At 46.3% G+C, this 23,940-nt stretch overlaps 1 protein-coding gene across 3 annotated transcripts; it reads left to right on the top strand.

Annotated features, from left to right (window-relative positions):
• Positions 1–1,144: 1,144 nt before the first annotated feature.
• On the top strand, positions 1,145–20,199 carry LOC149523176 (uncharacterized). Of its 3 annotated transcripts, XM_089769953.1 has the most exons (5): positions 1,145–1,665; positions 4,708–4,746; positions 6,590–6,877; positions 13,185–13,231; positions 19,361–20,199. In XM_089769953.1, exons 1-5 carry the CDS (start codon positions 1,635–1,637, stop codon positions 19,373–19,375), a joined length of 420 nt encoding a protein of 139 aa, XP_089626079.1. In that variant the 5' UTR covers positions 1,145–1,634; the 3' UTR covers positions 19,376–20,199. The 3 variants fall into 3 exon arrangements, with proteins under 3 accessions (XP_089626079.1, XP_089626077.1, XP_089626078.1); XM_089769951.1 differs by lacking the exon at positions 13,185–13,231; XM_089769952.1 differs by lacking the exon at positions 19,361–20,199 and having other exon boundaries at positions 13,185–13,995.
• Positions 20,200–23,940: the final 3,741 nt, after the last annotated feature.

The following is a 23,940-nucleotide window of genomic DNA, read 5'->3' as shown; positions in this document are numbered from 1 at the left end:
CCCGGCGATCGAGGGAGCGGGGCCGGGGAGGCCGTGACGCGTCATCACGGCGCGCCCAGGGACGCGGCCGAGGACGTCACGGCTGCGACGGGGGAGGGGGAGGGGGAACCCGGAAGAGCCGGGGAAGTAGAAAAGGCGTGGGGTGTGTCCGGCAAGGGGGAAGGAGAGGGAAAGCGAAGGGAGGACGGCGAGTGGGAGGCAACGGAGGGAGTAGCCCCGGAGCAGAAGGGGCCGGTCAGGGTGACCACGTAGGCCGAGCGGCCCAGCGGAGTGGAGGAGGACCCAGGGCGGGTCGTGTATCCCGGGAGCAGGTGTGTTTGGGGTACTACCCCCCTGCTACCACCGAGAGGCACGCTCTCGGTGTCAGGGCCCTGGGTCGGGGTCCGGAGTGAGGGCGGGCCCGGACCCCCCACTCCGCCAAGGAGGTACGCGAGCAAGCGGTGCATTGGGCACTACCTGTCTGTAAGCAAAGCAGTGGGGGCGGCGGACTGGGGCCGCACCCCGTGACATGTAGCCATAGCCATAGAGCTCTGAAAGTCAGGTCCCTGCTTAGCAAGGTTCTTTTTGATAATTATGAGCCCTTCCCTTTGGAACAAATTTAGCAAGATCCTGCTTTTCTGTTTTCCCACAAAATTACAAACATTGGTAACCATACTTTAGCTCTCCCTGCATTTAATAAAACAATAGCTGGGGTAGAGTCACAAATTAAGTTAATTACAATAAACAAAGTAACACTCAAATCTGCAAACTATCTAACAAATCTAAGCAAAGCAGGAGCAAACTGTATTTACACACCAACACACTCAGACTACGTCTACACTGGCATGATTTTCCGGAAATGCTTTTAACGGAAAAGATTTCTGTTAAAAGCATTTTTGGAAAAGCACGTCTAGATTGGCAGGACGCTTTTCCGCAAAAGCACTTTTTGCAGAAAAGCACCCACGGCCAATCTAGACGCGCTTTTCCACAAAAAAGCCCCGATCACCATTTTCGCGATCGGGGCTTTTTTGCAGAAAACAAATCTCTGCTGTCTACACTGGCCCTTTTGCACAAAAGTTTTTCGGAAACTTTTCAGTAGAGCTGCTTTTAGGTATACTGGTATCAGAGAAAGAATTTAGGTTGTTTTCTTCAAGCACAGCCAAAGGCTTTCTTAATTTATAGCAGAAGTGACTTTAAAACACCCCCTACACACCCACGGAAAGGAAGGGCTGTTAAATGTGAAAATTGGCTGAAATGTCTCTTCTCCTGTTTATTTGGCCATTCAGAACATGGGACTGACACCTCCACAGTCCATTGTCATTGTTTGAAGTTCAGATCAAAGGAAACTCCTTGGTTTTTCAGTTTCAAACAGGAAGCTGGGGCTGAGGGATGGTGCAGGGAGAATGTAGTGAACCCTCGTTTCATACAGACAGCGGCAACACAGTCCACAGGAGATAACAAACCGACCTGCCTATTGTCACAGCCCTGAGAAGCAAAAGGAGATGCAGAGGTGAATGCAGCAGCTTCCTGTACCTGCTACCAGAAGCAACTCAGTTGGGAGGGGCTGTGTCTGATCTTCTGTGAATCCCAGTGGGCAAGAGGAAACCCAGAACAGATTCTGGTCTCCTTGTCGCCTCTCCTCACCAAATCTCCTGATGATCCCACTGCTGCTTCTCTGGCTTTGCTGTGAGTAGTGTGGATATTCCACCTTTTATTTTTAGTTGAGACTGAGAGCAAAATATTTGAGCCTGGTCCCCTTAATTAAAAGGCAACATTTTAATAACTGGTCTAAAATTGAATTTAAGGGTAAGGTTTGCCAAGTCACCTAGGGGATTTCAACACACAATTCTCATTCACCTTAACAGGAATTGAGAGTCCAGATCCTTTAGGGCACACTTAAAATCTCAGCCTTAATTTTATACACATACTGAGACACACATATAAAGGTTAAGATTCTACCATTGCAAATTCAGTGTAACTCCACTTGACTTACTTTTGATTTGAACTGTGCAAATTTGGGGCAGAATGAGACCGTAAGGAAATATCACTTATTTAATCAAGATATTTCTGTTTAAGATCCACCACTATAGAATGGAACTTATTTTGGAAGATTAATAACCTATACATTGAAGATATAATCATTTAATGTTTTGTAAATGCCAGAATTTCTTTTCCATTGGGACACCTACAATATGCAAACATGAATAAAGAGCGTGAAATCTTCTTGAATAATCCAAAATGGAATTCAAAAGAAGTCATAGGGTACGTCTACACTGCAACCCTATTTCAAAATAACTAGTGCTATTCCGAAATAACTTAGTCCGCATCTACACAGCAGGCTGTTTTTTTAAAATAGTATCTAAATACTGTCAAGTTGGAAGACTTCTTACTCCAACTCCTGTAATCCTCATTGTACAAGTGCTCAGTTTGGGTAGCTTATTTTGAGGTAAGCTCTGCAGTGTAGGAATACCCCAGTGATTAGAGGTGGCTGGTTTCCACATATATTTATTTGTCATCTAAGAAACAAGGAGTCCAATTCTTATAATAAATAATATGATCAGTTTTATTTGGCAAGTAAGAAAAAATACCATGCCAAATATTTATTTAAATCTTTGGAAATAATTGTTGTACCTACACTGTATTTATTATTTTAAGCACCATTCTTTCCCTTTTACATGCTTTCAGTGGTCTAGTTGGCAAGCATCATGACTTTAGTTGCTGAGTTTAAAGAGAGAGCAGAATGGGAATTTTTCATGGTAGTGAAAGTTCCAGTAGTTGAGAATATGTTCTGACTTCATTTCAAAACAGCCTCACATTTTAAAAATCTTCCTCCGTTCACATACTCAGAATTTCCTTAAAACAATCTCCTTTTCAAATTCAAATCTCTTCTTAGTCACAGTCTAGAAGGAATTTTTTTATTTTCAATTGTTTGTCTTAAATCCCTTTAATCATCTATGTGACAGCAGAAAAACAGGCATGTCTTTCCAAGCAATAAAACAAAATACGACTGACTAATTTTCACATGGACAATTCATATATAATGGAATTTTAGAAGCAGCAATTTTGCAGGTGACTTGGCCTTTGTCTGATATGAAATAATTTCAGAATGGCTCAATTTTTTTCAAAGCAGACAACATGGAAGAATAGTGATAGAAATGTAGCCGTGTTAGTCTGGTGCAGCTGAAACAAAAAACAGGACTGTGTAGCACTTTAAAGACTAACAAGATGGTTTATTAGATGATGAGCTTTCGTGGGCCAGACCCACTTCCTCAGATCAAATAGTGAAAGAAAATTGTCACAACCATATATACCAAAGGATACAAATTAAAAAAATGAACACATATGAAAAGGACAAATCAAATTTCAGATATTTGTCCTTTTCATATGTGTTCATTTTTTTAATTGTATCCTTTGATATATATGGTTGTGACAATTTTCTTCCACTATTTGATCTGAGGAAGTGGGTCTGGCCCACGAAACCATCTTGTTAGTCTTTAAAGTGCTACACAGTCCTGTTTTTTGTTTCAACATGGAAGAAGTTCTACTAGGGTGCACAGCAGAGATTACCTCAAAATAAGCTACATAAATTGAGCTAGGTCAATTGCGTATCTTATTTCAAAACAGCTCATTTCGAAATGGGGAGCATCTACACAGCACTTATTCTGAAATAGAGCACCCTTCCTCTGGCTTTCCTTATTCCGATTACAATGAAGGTTACAGGAGTCAGACTAAGAAGTTCTCCAGTTTACAGCATTTCAACATTATTTTGAAATAACTGCCGGCTGTGTAGATTTCGAAAAAACATTGCTGGGCAGACGCACCTCTAGAGTTTAATAGGCAATGCATTGTCTAGAGTACTGCAAGGAGCTCCCAGGGAGTTAAATTTTTGCACTAGTATAAAGTCAGTTAAATTGGGACTGAGATCTTAGTTTAATCTAGGCTTGAAGAGAATTGGTGCCTCTTTATATAATGTTATTATATCTCTGCATTTACCTGCTAGTATGTGATATTACTCAACATCATGTGTCATATGATGAAAATGTTAAAGGGGCAGAATGCATTTCCTTTCTTTTTTTGTATTTGAAATATCCAGGTGTCATTTTGCTCAACCACTCTATCATGTCTGCATTACAGCGATTTTCTTTTTTTTTTTTTTTCATTTGTGGACCCCTAAAAAAATTCAAATGCAGCTGCAGATCCCTTTGGAAATGTTAGGATTTGTCCATAATATTACACAGCTTTTACTGTCACAGCTGTGTCAGTACAGTTGTGTCGATAAAAATCGAGTAATGCAAACGCTGCTGTTTGTGAGCCCTTTTCCTGACAAAATCATTCCACCACCTATGAGAAGGATTTGTATTGTTAATATTCCGCTCCTGCGGAAAATGACCCATTTGCCACTGAAAAATTTGTCTTTCGAATGAACGGGGTGTTAAGCCTCCGTGAATGACAAATGTTTTGTTGTTTAATTGGCAACATAGACAAAGCCTTAGATTTAATCTGCAAATCCACAAGGGACCCTGGATCATAGGCTATAAACCACCATTGTATTTCATTTCCTTTATATCTCATAAGAGAAAATAATATGCAGCTAAAGGTATTATTTATCTCTGGTCAGAATGTGCCCTGACCCATTCCAGCAACAGGTGAGTCTGGATTTACCCAATAGCAGGATAGAACAAAGCTTGAGCCTGTGCCTAAAACTAAAATTGTGTGTTTATTTTAAAGGGGTTCATTTCACAAATCAAGAAATCTGCAGCTCTCCGGGTGAGTATTTCCTCCACATTCCTAGAGCAGAAATAAATTGACACTGCAGAAAAAGCCTGCAATTTCTGAGAGACTAGCAATGAATTCCAGGGACAGAAACTGTGAGGAGCTAGGTGGGGTTATGTAGACTGGGTTAAAAATATTAATTGTTTATTAGATGAAGGTCTCTATATTGAGGGAAATTAATTTATTTACCAAATTCCACAGGAACATCTAGAAAAACACTGTGCAAAATACTTTGGCAGATAATTAATTTAATAGCAATGGTGTAATTGACCAAACAGCACAGTGATTGAAAGCTGATCAGCAGTATTAGTTTGTGAATTGCTCTTAATGAACATATGCTCTTGAGTATAAACAACCAAAAAAGGATGCAGTAAAACTAAAAGGTAAACCCTGGGCTATGCAGGAATAAAAATAAGAATAATTAAAAAGATGAATCAGTGGAATTTTTTCCCTAAACCAAGGCCTCAGACGTCTTTTCCGGATCCAAGTCCAGCCTGTTTTCCACACCTGCTCTGAACCCCTTGGATGGCTCTGGCAACCCATATAGGGAACTGGGATATAGCAGACTTTTTCATAAGAGCCTTTCAACTCCATTTGGAAATAGTGGATAATGCAGCGGGTCAGCAAACCCAACCTATTGCAAGCTTCTGCTGTCACAGGGGCCCGGATATGTTATTTTGCTTGTCTTAGATGGTGCCTATATAAAAAATTTCCTCCCCAAACTTCCCATGATGCAAGGATAGATCAGTGTCATTTGGAAAATTAGGGAGAAAGAACCTGGCTTGTAAGATGGAGTATGGAACACTGTCCATAGTCTGTCTAACCAGGAATTTATAATTCTGGGCTGTCTCTGACTTTATGAATTGGTGTGACTAGTGCACAATTAAAATCAAGGCACCTGGTTTTAGTGGCCGCTGATAAATTGGAACTATTTGTTGCAGTTGGATAAGTAAACCTGAGGGTGCATCTACACAGCTGGTTTTTTAACTCAAAATAAGCTACACAAACTGAGCTACATCAATTGCGCAGCTTATTTCAAAATTGGGAGCATCTACACAGCACTTATTTCAAAATAGAGCTCTCCTCATCCGACTCCTTATACAATGAGGCTACGTCTAGACTGCCATGATTTTCCGCAAATGATTTTAACGGAAAAGTTTTCCGTTAAGAGCATTTACAGAAAAGAGCGTCTAGATAGGCACGGACGCTTTTCCGCAAAAGCACTTTTTGCGGAAAAGCGTCTGTGCCAATCTAGACGCGCTTTTGTACAAAAAAGCCCAGATCGCCATTTTCGCGATCGAGGCTTTTTTGCGGAAAACAAATCTGAGCTGTCTACACTGGCCCTTTTGCGCAAAAGCTTTTGCGCAAAAGGACTTTTACCAAATGGGAGCAGCATAGTATTTCCGCAAGAAGCACTGATTTCTTACATAAGATCGTCAGTGTTCTTGTGGAAATTCAAGTGGCCAGTGTAGACAGCTGGCAAGTATTTCTGCAAAAGCAGCTGATTTTGCAGAAAAAACTTGCCAGTCTAGACACAGCCTGAAGGTTACAAGAGTTGGAGTAAACACTCCTCTAGCTTGACAGTATTTCAACATGATTTTGAAATAAATGGTTGTGTAGAGACAGAGACAGAGGCAACAGACTGACCCCCCACTTCCTTTCCTTCTATGGGCTCTTTGGGGCAACATTTCCATTGGGATTTTGTAAATGCCCCAAAACCAGGCAGGTGACCTTATATATTGGGCCAAAATCTCTGCTAATGTCCTTAGAGCATTGGCAGGTTCCATCATTAAGGAAATAGACCCTTTGTCTTTAGCCGAATGTTTTTATTACTCAGGTAACCTCTCTGCTCCTCAGCTACTTCTAGACAAGACATCCTCTGAGGAAGGAGTCAGCTTGGTCCTGAAGTGCAAAGTACCTGCCCTCTCTCCTTTTTCACGTGTTATTTTCTGCAAAGATGGGAAGGATCTTGGAAGCTGGCCAATGCAGGAAACCAAATTTGCCTACAGCTATCGAGTGAGTGTGAACAACACAGGGAGACTTACCTGTCTGTATCAGCACAAGGATGATCAGAATCAGGAAAAGAATTCACTTCTAAGTGACTCCCAGAACCTGGATGTGACAGGTAAGACACTAAACTTGCCTTAATTATACAAATATTCTCCAATATTAGAGAAATCCAAATGGGCTACGTCAGAATGACCAATGGTTCTTCTAACCCTGTACACTGTCTTCCGACAGTCGCCAATGCCAGGAACTTCAGAGGGAATAATCCATCCCCTGTAATCCAGTCCCAGCTTCTGATGGGTGGAGGTTTAAGGACACCCAGAGCATGAGGTTGCATCCCTAACCATCTTGGCTAACAGCCATTGATGGGCTTGACTTTCATGAGCTTCTTTTTTGAATCCTATTACTACTTTGAACATCACAACATCCCCTGGCAAGGAGTTCCACAGGTTGACTGTGGAGAAGAAGTATTCCTTACGTTTGCTTTAAACCTTCCACCTGCTGATTTCATTGGGTGCCCGCTAATTCATGTGTTATGTGAAGGAATAAATAAAATTCCTCTTTTTACCTACTCGTGCCGATTTGATAAAATGGACAAGAAGTGAGAACAAAGGGTCCCAAACAAATCCCCTGTAAAGTGGGTTGAGAATGTTGTTGTTTGTGGAGACAAGTCTCACAGGGATAGAAAGTCTAACAGATGTAATTGGGCATAAACTTCCATGGGTAAAAAAGGTTGGAGTAGAAATTAGAGGCAAGGATATATTATATATTACATTATATATTACTGGAAGTTTGACTGAGCATTGCATTTTTCTTTGTTTAAATTATTGTTCTGGGGTGGATCTGGGAAGTGGGGGGTTCAGTATGCAGGCTGCCCCAGGGGAAGAGAATAACCCCAGCCCCTCTCACTGCAGCAGCTTGGGTGGGGAAGAGAGGGAGAGGTAAGAAGTGCCTACCCATAGTCGCTGCTGCTACAGTGAGCACACAACCCGGAAAACAGTGCATGTTCCCCGGGTGTGGGACAGACCGACACACAGACAAACAGACACACAGACAGAGAAATATATATTGGATAGCTGTCCCTTTCTCCACCCTTGTCCCCTGGCTCAATCCGCAGCATAACTCCCTCCTGCTAGACCTTTCCCTTTCCATTTTATGAGAAACAAGCGAATTCCAGGCTTATCCCCTTGTCCTGAGATAATCAAACCCTGACCTAGCTTTAAGAAGAGAGAGCAGCATACCAAATTTGGTGGTCCTAGTTGTTACGGTTTAGGAGAGGTTCTTGAACACATAGACTCACTGATGGACGGAAGAATAGACAGACAGACACACCTTTCTAAAGTACATAGTAAGAAAATATATTATATTATATTATATTATATTATATTATATTATATTATATTATATTATATTATATTATTTCTTTAAGGTAGAGGTGGGGAATCTCAGGCCTAGGGGCTGAATGCGGACCCCTGGCTTGCCTGGATCTGGCCCCTAAGGCTAAGGGGGCTCCCCCATCCCGAGTATTAGAAAGCTCATGCCTGCTGTGGAACTGGAGCACACAAAGTCTACTAGCCTGGACCCCATTAGGTTCTGGCTTGTGAGGGGATTGTGGGGAATGTCTTTCTCCTCCGTTAGGGGCCACGTCAGTACGGGGCTGGTTTTTCTTTTTTTGCTTCTCACTTGTGTGCAGCCCCAACTGATTTTTCCATGGGTCAGTGGCCCCTGACCCAAAAAAGGTTCCCCACCCCTGATGTAAGGTATCACAGGCCTCTTCATTGTTTATGGAGTGAGATGAGTCAGGGCACTGGTTTCTTTGGGGAGACCCCTGCCAGGGGGTTCAGGAATGTGTGTTTTGGAGCGTGCTTGCATACAGCTGAGCATGCTGCCCTGACTATCGCAGTCTAAAATGCCTAGTTCTCTCTACAGACCCCTCCCTATGGAGTCAATAGGAATATCTACTGCAACAGGTCCAGAGAGCCAGATTCGATCCCTGGGGACTCATTCAGGGGCACAAATCTGCCTTCCTCAAGGCCTAATGTGAGACCCCAACACCACCACATCATGCCTGAGGAGATGGTGAAAATCTAATGGAACAGGCAATGCTCCATTCCTGGGTGGATCTTAGTTCTCCTCTCTGGCCACTTCGCTTCTGCCTAACCAAAGTGACTGGATCATCCACCATGAATTAGCCCCACAATATTTAACTTAATTAGTGAACCACAGAAAATGAATAATGGCCTGAATGGAGTCAAATAGGACTCAGCCTTACTCTCCAGAGTCCTGGGACTTTCCATGATGTAACATAGGGTGGGGGACAAATGGCTTGGTCATTGTTTCGGTCCATCCCCTCCAGGGTCCCTAGGGTTGGCCACTGTCGGCAGACAGTCTATTGGGCTAGATGGACCTTTGGTCTGACCCAGTACGGCCATTGTAAGCTCAGGGCTCAGGGTCGGGGGTCTCAGTGGACCCCCTTGATTTTCATGCACTCCTGCTCCTGGGTGGCCAGGCTGGCAGCTCTCCTGCCCTAGGCGGCCACTTTCCTGTGCCTAGTGCGGAGATCGTGGACAAGGTTCACGATGTCCGCACTAGCGCAGGCGGGTACCCGCCTCTTGCGGTCCCGGGCAAGCTCCCGGGAGCCGCCAGCCTGGTCCCGGGAAGAGGCGGAGGGCTGGGGGACATCGGGTGGGTGGCTCGAGCCGTGCCAGGTGCAGGGTCTGCTGGCTGGGTGCTGGCAGGCTTGCACCAGGCACGGGCACCGTAGCCAGCCCGTGCCCCTTTAAGGGCTCCGGGGCTGGGTGGGGGGCAGACGAGTTTCCCTGGTGTTGGCCAGAGTGGCCACCAGGGAAACATGGGGAGGGCTAGCCTCCCACTAGTTCGAATTAAGGGGCTACACACCCCTTAATTCGAACTAGCTAGTTCGAACTCGGCTTAATCCTCGTAAAATGAGGGTTTCCTTGTTCGAACTAAGCGCTCCGATAGTTCGATTTAAATTCGAACTAACGGAGCGCTAGTGTAGCGCCTATGAAAGTTAGTTCGAACTAACGTTGGTTAGTTCGAACTAACTTTGTAGTGTAGACATACCCTTATTTCTTGGCAATTTTCCTTGTTATGTGTGTGAATGTTTTTTTAATTAAGATAATTTTAAAATCAGAGGACATTTCTTTCTAATTCCTCTCTAGAAACTGTTCTTGACTGTGAATCCCAGGGATGAGAAATCTTATTCGAAAAAAAATGTTTTACGGATGTTTTTGTTTTAAGAACATAAATACAGTCCAGATATGGCAAATATGTGTAACTCATATGCTTGTGTGGCCCATGGCCTAGAAAGAGTTAAGCTTACCTGAGTCCTTCTGTACTGCTGATTGGGAGCCACTTGTGGTAAGTACCTCCCAGCCACAGCCTGCACGCCTGCTCCCTGTGCCAGCCCTGAGCCCATCCAAACTCCCTCCCACAGCCCACATTCTTCATCCCATCTTGTACCCAACACTCTGCCCCAGCCTGAAGCCCCCTCCTACATCCAAACTTGCTCCTAGAACTGACACTCATCATTCCCTCCTGCACCCCAACCCTGTGTCCTAGACAGATGAAAGTGTGTGAGGGAAAGCAACCAAGGGAGGGGGTGGAGTCAGTGGGGCTTTGGGGGAAGGATGGGGTCTTGGGGTAGGGGTAGATTCTGTGTTGCCCTTAAACGCAGAAAGTATTCTTGGACATAAAAAGGTTTGAGACCACTGCTCTAGAGAATGCCCATACATTGAGGCCACATTACAGAGACTTGGAAGTCATCTCAGAGAAGATCGGAGGGGACTGAGTGTCTGTGTGTTAAAGGATAAGTGTGCTTTTCTGCACGTGAACCATTGCGCTGCAACAAATGTGACAGAAGCTAGGTGAGGAAATCTGCATAGGAAACAACAATAGATTTATTGCCTGGCAGTTTTATTAAAAAAGTTATTTCAAAGTTATGCCAAGTACCCTTGCACTTGTGTGCATTACAGGCTGGTCTGTAGGAATTTCTCTAGAGGGGTACTTTTTTTGGACATGTGGACAACAATTCTTTTAAATGATAAAGGAGTTCAAAATAGTCATGCAATGGAGAATTTGAGTGGAAACAGTAATTGGTAAAATGATTTTGTTATACCTTCTGGGATCATGGCAGACCATGGCCCTCCTTCTCCCTCGGCTGCCTCTGTCTGTTGCTGCTCTATCTGCTTGGCAAATGTGGGTGGGGCTTCCAGCCAGTGGGGCTGGACCTGGGCCTGGGCCATACCTCATAGGTGGAGGCACTGTTCTCCTAGCCCTGCCGCCCTGCCACTAGCCTTGCCCCACTGCAACCCTGCATTCTCCCATCTCTCTAACACAATGGTTCCCAAATTCTCTTGGCCCGTGACCCACCTGGCTCAACACAAACCTTTCCAAGGGCCACCAGTTGCTAATGGAAACTTGCTGTTAATTACATAATTATGTCCAAGCCATTTTGCTAGTGCTGCAGCAAGGGAGAACAGTGTAATTTAACGAGTAAAAAGGAACTATTCATTTCAATTATTAAACTGATTAAGCACTGCAATTTTCTTAAGTTAGTTTATCAAGCTTCATTTTAAAGAAAGTAACATATTCATTTATGTCCAACACAAAAGATTCCCATGTTTTCTTTATTTATGGCAGGGGTGGGGAACCTTTTTTTGGGTTGGGGTCCACTGACCCACAGAAAAATCAACTGGGAACTACACAAGTGAAAAGCAAAAAACCCCAAAACAACCCCAAATAAACAAAAAAAAACCCCACTGATGCAGCCCCCAACTGAGAGGCTTCACTTCTTTGGTGCTCCAGCCCCAATGCGCGGGGAGGGGGCGGAGGAGGACAGTGAGGACTGAGGTTCAGGGCTTCCCATAACCCAGATTTACTCCTTTGGGGTTCCAGAGTTAGTGGATTTTGTGACCCCCCCCCCCCCTCAGCCCCTGGGTTTGGGACAAAAATGGGGAGTCAGTGTGTGGGACAGGGCTTCCAGTGAGAGGAATGGTGGTTCAAGGTCTGGGTGGGAGGTGAGGTGCCTGAGCAGGCTGAGAGTAGGGTGCCTGGCTGGGGGAGGGATCAAGAACAAGGAACGTTGCAGTGTGTGGCCAGGAAGGAGGGTTCAGTAGCAGGGGAGGGTGCAGGAGCCAGCTGGGGGAAGGTGTCTGGCTAGGGGAAGGGTGCTGGAGCAAGGCGGAGGAATGCAAATGCAGATGAACAAAATTGCAAATGAAGCATGGATTTGAATTTCCCTCATTTCATTTGCATAATTGCATCTGGCCACTTTTTCGAAATACCCTATTTCAAAAAAAGAAACGCTGTCTAGAAACGGTTATTTCAAAAGAAAACCCTTCTTTCAAAATAACTGTTAAACCTCATTTTTTTTAGGAGTAAGGATTATTTCGAAAGAAGGGTTTTCTTTTAAAATAACCACGTTTAGACAGCATTTCTTTTTTTGAAATAGGGTATTTTGAAAAAGCAGCCAGGTACGATTATGCAAATGAAGTGCAGGAAATTCAAATACGTGCTTCATTTGCAATTTCATTAGTCTGCATTTGCATTCCTCTCTCGAAAGAGGAATGCAATGTAGACATTCCCTAAATTGGAAACCAACTGGCTAAGCAGAAGTTATGCAGGGAAACACCTTAGGATTACAGTGGATAAGAAGCTGATACTAGTCAAGAATGTGCCCATGGTGCCAAGCAGGATAATTGGGATGCATTAGGAGGAGCATTTCCAGTAGATCTAGGGAAGTGTTTCTTCCCCTTTATTCAGCACTGGTGAGGCCACATCTGGAGTATTGTGTCCAATTCTGGGCCCACCATTACAGACAGGATTTACATGCAATTGATAAAGTCCATCAAATGGCAACAAAATGACTTATGACTTAGGAGGAGAGGCTGAGGAATCTGGCTTTATTTAGTCTACAGAAGAATGAGGGGGTAGGGAGGAATTTGATAGCAGCCTTCAAATACCTGCAGGAGGATTCGAAAGAGGATGGAATGTGTCCGTTCTCAATGGTGACAGATGACAGAATGAGGAGCAATGGTCTCAAGTTGCAGTGGGGACTGTCTAGGTTGGATATTAGAAAATACTATTTCACTAGAGGTGCATTTACACTGCACCCTACCCTCAAAATAAGGGTACATTTTGAAATAACAGGCACAGTTAAAGACACGGAATAACTATTTTGGATACTTCCAGTATCCCGAAATAATGTCGCTGTCTACACGTGGCCTAGGAGGGCAGTGAAGCATGGGAATCAGTTACCTAGGGAGGTGGTGGAAGACTTCGTCCCTAGAGATTTTTTAGTCCTGCTCTGATAAAGCCCTGATTTGGATGATTTAGTTGGGGTTGGTCCTGCTTTTAGCAGGGAATTGGACTTGATGACCTCCTGAGCTCTCTTCCAACTCTAGGATTCCATGATTCTATGAAGATTGACCTCCGGAGCCTTGATCTTCTGGTAAGTAGAGATGTGCCCTAACTGCCTGAGGTTAGGAAGAAGTTCATTTATGTGCAACTTATTCCTTAAACGAGACCATGTACTAGATTCCATGAATCACTAGTTTGATTTAGCACAGTGATTCCTACATGTTTTCCGTGTATAAGCAGAGTTGGTGGAATACTGCAAAAAAAGTACGGCTATGTCTACACTGGCATGTGCCTTTGCACAAGAGCATCCGTGCCAGTGTAGACGCTCTCTTGCGCAAGAAATTCATGTTGCCTGTCTACACTGGCCTCTTGCGCAAGAACAGTTGCACAGGAGGGCTTATTCCTGAGCAGGAGCATCACAGTTCTTGCACAAGAAGCACTGATTTCACACATTAGAACGTCAGTGTTCTTGCGCAAGAACTCCCCTCCAGTGTAGACAGGCAGCACGTTTTTGCGCAAAAGCGGCCACTTTGGCGCAAGATCGTGCCAATGCAGACACAGCCTACATGTTCCCTCAAATGTTGAATGGCTATTCATTTTCACTAGGGCAGGTCAAAAACTTCTCTCTAATCTAATTATTAATGGAAAGCTGGACTCTCAATTACATCACATTTTTCACAAAAAGTGATTTTTCACAGAAAATGTCTTTTGTCTACAAATTCATAAGGGTTTCACTCCTATTGAGGAGATGTGGCTATTCTTTAGATCGGGGTGGACAAAAGTCTCTCAGCGGGCTGGATCCAGCTCGCTTTGGGCTTTGATCCGGCCCGCGAGGCAATTACAGACCCCTCCTCCTAATTACAGGACTCATGATGGGGAGGAGCTCAGCTGAGCCCCTACATGCCCCACACTGCCACTGGAGAGGAGGCAGCGCCAGGACTCAAGCACCTCTATAGGGCCAGCCTGGAAGCATTGCTACCGCAGCCAGGCAGCCAGGGGCCAGCCCAGGAGACACTGCTTCTGCGGCCACACAGTCTGGGGTTGGCTCCGGAGGATGGAGACGCTGATACCACGGCACCTCCAGGGCTGGACCCGGACGGCCTGGCTGCAGTAGTGGTGCCTCCAGGCCAGCCCTAAGACACAGTAGCAGCACCTTCAGGGCCAGCCCTGGGTCACATAATTGTGGTAGCAGTGACTCCAGGGCGAGCCCCAGGCCATGTATCCGCAGTAGTGGCACCTCTGGGGCTGGCCCCGGGCCATGTGACTGCAGTGCCTCTGGGGCAGCCTGTAGGGCCTGCTGTGTAGCCATGACAGTGGCACCTCCTGGGCCAGCCCCAGGCCATGGTGCCTCTGTGGCAGGTGGTACCTGGGGTCCGGCCGCGTGGCTGCGGCAGTGGCACCTCCAGCCTCTGGGGTGGCCTGTGGCTGCAGTGCCTCGGGGTCAGCCCTGGATCGCATGGCCACAGCCGCAGTGTCTCCGGCCTTCGGAACCACGTGGCCCGCAGAAGCAGGGCCTCCCTCTGGGGCAGCAAGGACAGCGTGGCTGCAGCCATTGCTGCAAGGGAGCACGAAGCCAGGTAAGGTTCCCCCTCATGTCCAGACCCCCTCACTTACACCCTAATCCTGTCATTTACCTCCCCACCAACACCCAGCCTCCCCAGCTTACTCCGACACCCTCCTTTGTCCTTTAACCCTCTCTCCTGGCCACACACTGCACCCTCCCTCGTTCTTGCTCCCTCCAACTGGCCAGAAACCCTACTCCCAGCCTGCTTCTGCACCCCAGCTACCTCCCAGATCCTGCACCCTGTCCCTATCCTACTTGCTGGGAGTCTTGTCTCACACACTGTCCCCTTGGGGACAGCCACCACCAGTGTCACAGAGAACCAACCTGGCACCCTTGAACACAGGAAGGATAAAGGGGGCCCTGAAGGTAGGGAGGTTGGAGGGCTCCTTCAGTGTCACAGTGGATAAGGTACCTACCTCTGAAGCCTCATTTTTATCCCTACGCCAGAGTCTAATCCACTAACTCCAGAACTCCAGAAAAATAAGTCTGGTCTATGGGAAGCCTGGAACCTCAGTTTCCCCCTTCACTTTCCCTCACTCTGTGGGGGAAGTTGTGGCCACGAGGAGTAACGGTAATTCGGACTAGGAAGCCTAGTCCGAACTACCTAGTCCGTGCCGCGCGGCACGGGGTTCGAACGAGCCGGGATTTTAAAATGGCGGCGCCCGGCTTATGCAAATGAAGCCCGGGAAATTCAAAGCCCGGGCTTCATTTGCAAGTGCGGTATGCCTACGTTACCCTCCTAGTTCCAACTAGGAGGGTAGTGTAGACATACCCCTAGAGTCCCAGGAGAGAACAGCATTGGCAGTATTTAATGATCACACAGCGGTGTCAGAGCTGTTCACATTTCTCCAGCAGGGAGAAGGGCCATTTGCAATGACCATGCAGAGCGAGAGCCTGGATGGCCAGGTCTCAGCTGAGCTCCTTTGGGCACTAGAAGACATGTTGATCTCATAAACAACTTTGCCATTTGCTAGAAGTGCCTTCTCCTACCAAGTACTGCTGGCCCTTGCCCATGCTATTGGCTCCTCTGTCTCCTGCTGCCTCTCATCCATTTATCCCTCTCTTTTGCTATTTCTTTCCTCCCCCTTCTCTTGGGACCCATCTAATGTTCATCCTTCCTGCTGCTGCCACCTCTGCTCCTGCCCTTTCACCCATTTGCTGGTGCTTTCTCCCACTTTTAGCTGTCTCCACCGTCAATTTGCTGCCTTCTGCTGCTGCTATTACCACAGGCTTCTCCCTCCTCCCTTCCTAACTACTCTGTGATCTTGTCCAGGAAGACTGCTGATGCTGGGGGGTCTAGATTGGGATCTGATAAGAGCTGATCCAGCTGCTGTGGCATATGGTGGATCTGGCCAGCAGGAAGGTGTTTGTCTGAGAACGGCCCCCACAGACTCAGGGGATGGGATTGCCCCTGTGCATTCAGCAGGGAGTCTGGAATGATAGGATGGGGAGGGAGTGGAGATTATAACAGATTGGCTATCCAGCTGCCCAGGGGAGTTGAGGCTGGAGCCTGTGCGCACTGAGGAGAAGGTGCTGCCTTGGCTAGCAGTGCAGATGGAGTTAGGCAGTAGCCGAGACCACCCCATGAGAGGGCTTGTGGTCAAGCAAATTACTGCACCAAGCCCTGTTGTGCACCCACCCACACAGGCTTTTTCCTTGGGCCTCCAGCCTGGGAGGCAGCTGTCCTGCATGCTAGGGGTCACTGAGGGGGGAAATGCAAAGCCTTGCTTCCCATAAGCATTCAGAGACTTTCTCCTTGGCCTGGGTGTTTGCTCAGTACTCTATACCTCACCTACACCCTAACACTGTGCTCCAGCCTAGAGCCCCTTTCCTGCACCCAGTTTCCCTCCCAGAGCTTGCATCTCTTACCCCCTCCTGCTCCCAGAACTCTTGGTTCCAGCCTGGAGCCTGCACCCCCTGTCCCAGCCTAATGAAAGTGTGTGTGTGGGGAGAGCAAGTGATGGAGAGAGCGGGGAATGAAGTCTGTGGAGCCTCAGGGGTAGGGTGGGAGTTGCCCTAATACTTAAAAAATGTTCTTGTGCATAAAAAGGTTGGAGGCCACTGGTGAAGACATTAGGGATGTAGGCAGTTCCCAGGGATGTAGCTTCACTGTGGCAGGGAAACCACTTCCCTGGGAGCCAGGCCAGCAGGGGCTGACAGGCCTGCTCTCAGGGAGGCATCGCTGTGGGCTCTGCAATATAATGCTTATTTAAGAGCATGCAGCATGTTGCCCATGAGATTTTCAGTGGTCACATAGTTACCTATTTAATCAACTTTTAACATCCCTAGTAGACATACCCTGTCTGCTCCATTCACATTCTCACTCAGCATGGGTGCTTGATACGAACAAAGGAATGGCCAGACTGGGTCAGACCAAAGGTGCATCTAACCCAGTATCTTGTCTGCCAACAGTGGCCAACACCAGATACCCCAGAGGGAGGGAATACAAGTAATCCTCACGTGATCCCACAGATCCTCTCCCCTGTTCAGTTGGAAAACAGTACTTCTCGTGGGATAGCACTCATCAGGCTTTCTAATGCACTGCAAGAGCCCAGCATATAAATTACTTCTAACATGTTATTAATATTTCTAAACCTAAGCATAACAAATATCTCAGGTCAGGCCTGAAAAAAGTCATTCATTTGGCTTAAAAATCATGAGGTTTTTTAAAAAAAATATTATTTTTGGACTGTTTTCTGGATTCTGAGTCATTTGGGTGAACTCATGTCATATTTTAAACTTCTCTGTAATCATGACGGATAGAAACTTACTTTTTGAAGGCAAAAACTGAGTTGTACATAATCATGAATCCAAGAGCTAGGGCTTGGAGGAAAAACAAAACTAAACAAAACAAAATCCTGCTAAAGTTGGCCACACACATAGATAATCATACTGTGCTGAGAAGCTCTCAGTATCTGTAGCTCCCACTGACATCTGTGGAAGTTGATGACACTAAGACTTTTGCTCATTGCTTTGGATCTGACATGCCAGCCTTGGAGTTTATGGATGTAGACTGTCGCTCTCCATAGACAGCTCAGCAAGTGTGTGGATACATTTCAAAGTGCTTGCTATTCCCTGCCTACATGTGCTCTGCATGTTAGGAAATAAAACGGGTTTAAGTTGTATTTCCTAATGATTATAGTTGTACAAGTTGACAGGCATATATCACTACACGTTTTTATGAGTCCCTGCCTTTGAGTCAGCCTTATGTGTGTCACATCATTTCTTTAAAAGAACAAACTAACTGTTGGGCTACTGTGTATGCAGGCATGTATGTGCGTGTCTGAAGAGATATATCCCAAATAAATATCCTTTACTCCTTAATCTTTCATTGTGTCTGTGTAGAGTACCATTGACATGAATGCAGACACACAGATCTATCTGTGTGGATCATTTTGTAGGAGTAGGGCCCAGATCCATAAAGGTATTTAGCCTTCTAACATCCATTGAAAGCAATGGACTTTAGGGCTACGTCTAGACTGCAAGCTTCTTTTGGAATAAGCTTTTCTGGAAGGGTATGTCTACACTAGCCCCTTAGTTCGATCTAGGGAGGCTAATGAGGGTGACCGAAATTGCAAATGAAGCGCAGGATTTAAATATCCCGCGTTTCATTAGCATGTTCCCGTCCAGTCGCCATTTTAGAAATTGACTAGGCCGAAGTAACTGCCCGCGTCTACACGCAGCAGTGAAACGGGATTCCAAATTAAAGCCCTACATTGAATTAGCTGTTATTCCTCCTGCAATGAGGTTTACCAGTAGTTGCTTCTGGGTGCTGTTGCCTAAGGCTAGCTGAGACATGTGCTTAAAGGGACCCCGCTGCTTGCTTACCTCTCCGAGGGACAGCAAAGCTTTTGCAGTGTGTGCTCTGGTTGCCCGGCTTTTGGACACCACAGCATACTCTTTGCCATGGAGCCGAAGCTGCCTGTGGGCATGCGATGGCCCCACACTGCTGCAGCTTCTGTTTGTGCAGGCTGCTTCCTGGCCCTGCACGAGCTCGACACCGAGCTCATCATTGAGACCCTCTCCCTGTGTGCGGAGCAAGGCCCTGGCAACTGCATCCCACAGTGAAGAGACGGTTTTGGAGGCTGGACACCAGTTCCGACTGGTGCGACCAGCTGGTCATGGAGTGGTGGGACAACCAGCAATGGCTCCATAACTTTCATATGAGGAAGGCCACCTTCATGGAGCTGTGTGCCTGGCTTGCCCCTGCCCTCCATTGACGGGATACCCAGATACGACCCGCCATCCCCCTGGACAAGTGGGTCACCATCGCTGTCTGGAAGCTCGCCACCCCAGACAGTTAGTGGTCTATGGGCAAGTAGTTTGGCATGGGAAAGTCCACTGTCCGGGCCCTCCTCATGGAAGTAAGGTGTTCTCAGAATCTCTGGGGGGGGAGAAGTCTTGGAAAAGGGGACCCTAGGGAAAGGGGTGCGAGGCTGTGGGGGGTGGGCTGGGAGTGGAGGGAAAGTCCCATCCCTGGGGGGGATGTGCCATCCCGCCCTCACACAGCCCTGCAGGGGGTGGGGGACGACTCATAGGGGGTGGCTCCTGCGGTGTTTGAGGGGGAAAGGAGGAAGAGGGACTCCGGAACCTCCCAAGGGCTCAGGCACCCCCTCTCATTCTCTGTTTTCTGTATTTCTTTGTCTCCTTCTGCAGGTGGTGAAGGCCTAACTCCATCCTGCTATACAGGGTCATCTGCTTGGGAGACCTGGACCCCATCATGGCCAGATTTGCCACCCTGGGCTTCCCCACCTGCGGTGGGGCCATAGATGGAACCCATATTCCCATGCATGCACCACAGCATCGAGCCACCCAATACATCAACTGCAAGAGCTATTTCTGCATGGTGCTGCAGGCCCTGGTCTACCACCATGGACAGTTCATGGACATTTTTGTTGGGTGGTTGGGCAGAGCTCACGATGCACACATTTTCAGGAATTCCAGCCTCTACCACTAGCTGGAGGTTGGCACATTCTTCCCCCAGCGTGACTGTCAGGTTGGGGATGTGCAGATGTAGGGATAACATATTAATATATTGAAAATGATTCCCCCAAATGAAAGTGACTCCCCATAATTTGTTCCCCACAACTTAAAGTGTTTAGATTTATTATTAATTCTTCTTCTTCTTATTATTATTATTATTATTTGTTAAGATTGTTAAATGTTTAGATTTATCATTATTATTGCCCCTTTAGAATATAATGTATTAGGTTATGTAATTTAGAATTTAAGAATATAATCCTATGTAGCCAGAAACAGCCCCCCCTCTGTGCTCCAGGGCATGCTCAAGCTTGTGCAAGGGGCTGCTTGAAATTGACATTGCAGAGATACATTGTAACAATGCACTGTCAATCCACTAACTCTGCTATGGGAGCCAAGCCCTGTAATTGACTAAGGGCATTATTACTTACTTAACGCCTGTTCTCTTTAAAACATTGTAACTTTATTCAGCACTCAGAGAATGTTTTAAGCAATACCATCCAGAAACTTTTTGTAACTACAACCCTGAGATATGTAAAGTTATTATTATACAAAAATATTGTATGGGAAACATTAATTAAGGAATGTATGTAAGAGAGAGAGTGCTTGGATGATGAGTGAATGGTTCTGAGAGGTGCCAGCCTGAGAATACAGCAACAAAGGGCTGAAAAAGGCGTCAGGTGCCAGTGCAACCAAAAGGTGTCAAATACTGAAGGTCCACCCGATGAGATCACTGTCAAGCACCTGGCAGCCACCCTGGAGACATCAGCATGATGCAGCAATTTCCATAGACTGGCATAGGAAAAAATTCCTATAAGAACTGGACTAAAAAACTATGGAATCAGAGTCCAAGGTTCTGCTGCCAGCCTACCAGGAGCTTCAGATGCACATCTGATCAGGACTTCGCTCCCCACTACCATCACTTGTGTACAGAATACCTGGCCATTTTTCTGTCACAAGCAACTTCCAGGCTGGTAACTATAACAAATACACAGAACCTGAATAAATGGATGAATGAATGTTTATATGTATAAGGGTTAAGTAGTTAAACAACATTGTTTGCTTCTATCTTTTCTTTATTTTTTATTATTATCTTTACAATAAACGTGGCTTTTTGCCTTATCCCCCTCATAAGATCCTGCTTGCTTTTATTTGGTATAACATAGATGCCACTGTGCATCATGGGGGATGTGGCCTACTCCTCATGCCATGGCTGATGAAGCTATACACCTGCCACCTGGACCTCAGCAGGGACCAATTTAATACCCACCTAAACAGGGCCTGTATCCATGTGGAATGCGCCGTGCACAGCTGCCATCCATCAGGCCCATCAAATGAGGGTGCACATCTGGGAAGCTCTGAGGGAGAGTTTCTTTGAAAGACCCCACCAACTCTCCCCATGACCCCCCCCACACACACACTAGAGGCCTGTGCCTTGCCCCTCTCTGCCTTTCCCACAACAATCTTTCCCTTCCCCCCTTCCTTGGTATCTTTACAGATACCAGTTTTGTGTTGAAAACCAAGAACTTTGTATTTTGTCCATAATAAAAGTAACTAGGGAGGAGCAGGATTCAGAACCTAGAATCATAGAATCATAGAACCATAGAGCTGGAAAAGACCTCAGGAGGTCATCAAGTCCAGCCCTCTGCTCTAGGCAGGACCAATCCCAACTAAATCAACCCGGCCAGGGCTTTGTCAAGCCAAGACTTAAACACCTCTAGGGATGGAGACTCCACTACTTCCCTAGATAACCCATTCCAGTGCTTCACTGCCCTCCTAGTGAAATAGTTTTTCCTAATATCCAACCTGGACCTCTCCCACCACAACTTGAGACCATTGCTCCTTGTTCTGCCATCTGTCACTACTGAGAACAGCCTCTCTCCAGCCTCTTTGGAACCTCCCTTCAGAAAGTTGAAGGCTGCTATCAAATCCCCCCTCACTCCTATCTTCTGCAGACTAAACAGACCCAACTCCCTCAGCCTCTCCTCATAAGTCGTATGCTCCAGCCCCCTAATCATTTTGGTTGCCCTCTGCTGGACTCTCTCCACATCCTTTTTGTAGTGGGGGGCCCGGAATTGGACACAATACTCCAGATGTGGCCTCACCAAAGCCGAATAAAGGGGAATAATGACATCTCTGGATCTGCTGGCAATGCTCCTCTTAATGCAACCTAATATGCCATTAGCCTTTTTGGCTACAAGGGAACACTGTTGACTCATGTCCAGCTTCTTATCCACTGTAACCCCCAGGTCCTTTTCTGCAGAACTACTACTTAGCTGGTTGGTCCCCAGCTTGTAACTATGCTTTGGATTCTTCCGTCTTGTTGAACCTCATCAGATTTCTTGTGGCCCAATCCTCCAATTTGTCTAAGTCACTCTGGACGCTATCTCTGCCCTCAAGCGTATCTACTTCTCCCCCTAGCTTAGTATCATCTGCAAACTTGCTGAGGGTGCAATCCATCCCCTCATCCAGGTCATTAATAAAGATATTGAACAAAACCGGTCCTAGAACCAAACCTTGGGGCACTCCGCTAGAAACCAACCACCATCCTGACATTGAGCCATTGATCACTACCCGCTGGGCCCGGCCTTCTAGCCATCTTTCTATCCATCTTACCGTCCATTTATCCAATCCACATTCCCTTAACTTGCTGGCAAGAATATTGTGGCAGACGGTATCAAAAGCCTTGCTAAAGTCAAGTATATCACATCCACTGACTTTCCCACGTCCACAGAGCCAGTTACCTCATCATAGAAGCTAATCAGATTGGTCAGGCATGACTTGCCCTTTGTGAATCCATGCTGACTATTCCTAATCAGTTTCCTCTCTTCCAAGTACCTCAAAATGGATTCCTTAAGGATCGCTTCCATGATTTTTCCAGGAACCGAGGTAAGACTGACCAGCCTATAGTTCCCTGGATCGTCCTTCTTCCCTTTTTTGAAGATGGGCACTACATTTGCCTTTTTCCAATCATCCGGGATTTCTCCCGACCTCCACGACTTTTCAAAGATAATGGCCAAAGGCTCCTCAATGACATTTGCCAACTCCTTCGGTACCCTCGGATGCATTAAGTCTGGACCCATGGATTTGTGTACGTTTAGCTTTTCTAAATAGTTCCTAACCTGTTCTTTACCCACCAAGGGCTGTCCATCTTCATCCCATCTTGTGTCATTTAGCGCATTAGTCCGGGAGCCCACCTTGTCCGTGAATACAGAGGCAAAGAAAGCATTGAGTACTTCAGCTTTCCCCACATCATCTGTCACTAGGTTACCTCCTTCATCTAGTAGGGGCCGCACACTCTGTCTGATCACTTTCTTATTATTAACATGCCTGTAAAAACCTTTCTTGTTATCCTTCACATCCGTAGCCAATCGCAATTCCATTTCCGCTTTCGCCTTCCTGATAACCCCCCCGGCATTCTTGAGCTATACATTTATAGCTCTCCCTGGTCATTTGTCCAAGTGTCCACTTTTTGTAAGCTTCCTTTTTGTGCTTAAGTTTACCAAGGATTTCCCCTGTAAGCCAATCCGGTCTCCTACCATGTTTGCCTCTCTTGCTACGTGTCGGGATGGTTACTTTCTGTGCCTTCAATAAGGCTTCTTTAAAATACTGCCAGCTGTCCTGGACTCCTTTCCCCTTCATGTTAGCATCCCAGGGGATTCTGCCCATCCGGTCTCTGAGGGAGTCAAAATCTGCTTTTTTGAAGTCCAAGGTGTGTATTTGACTACTCTCTTTTCTTCCTTTGGTCAGGATCCTGAAATCTACCATCTCATTATCACTGCCTCCAAGGTTGTCACCCACCTCTACTTCCCCTATTAGTTCCTCCCTGTTTGTGAGCAGACGGTCAAGCTGCGCATGGCCCCTGGTTGGATCCTTTAGCACTTGTGTCAAGAAGTTATCCCCAATATTGTCCAAAAACTTCCTGAATTGCCTGTGTACTGCCATATTGGTTTCCCAACAGATGTCAGGGTGATTAAAGTCCCCCACAAGAACCAGGGCCTGAGATCTGGAAGCTTCTCTCAGGTGTCCGAAGAAAGCCTCATCTACCTCATCCACCTGATTCGGTGGCTGGTAGCAGACACCAACCACAACATCACTGCTGTTGTTTGCTCCTCTAAACTTAACCCATAGACTCTCAACAGGTTTTTCTCCCTCTTTATACTGGAGTTCAGAGCAGTCATAGTGCTCTCTTACATATAGTGCAACTCCTCCTTTTCTTCCCTGGATAGGGCCAAGGAGGAGGGGGACTCAGGGCT

This window comes from Pelodiscus sinensis, chromosome 18 (genome assembly GCF_052426305.1).
Source record: "Pelodiscus sinensis isolate ZL-2025 chromosome 18, ASM5242630v1, whole genome shotgun sequence".
In the NCBI taxonomy this organism is placed as follows: domain Eukaryota; kingdom Metazoa; phylum Chordata; order Testudines; family Trionychidae; genus Pelodiscus; species Pelodiscus sinensis.
Note: the sequence above shows the minus strand (reverse complement) of the source record. Positions and strands in the feature narration are given on the sequence as shown.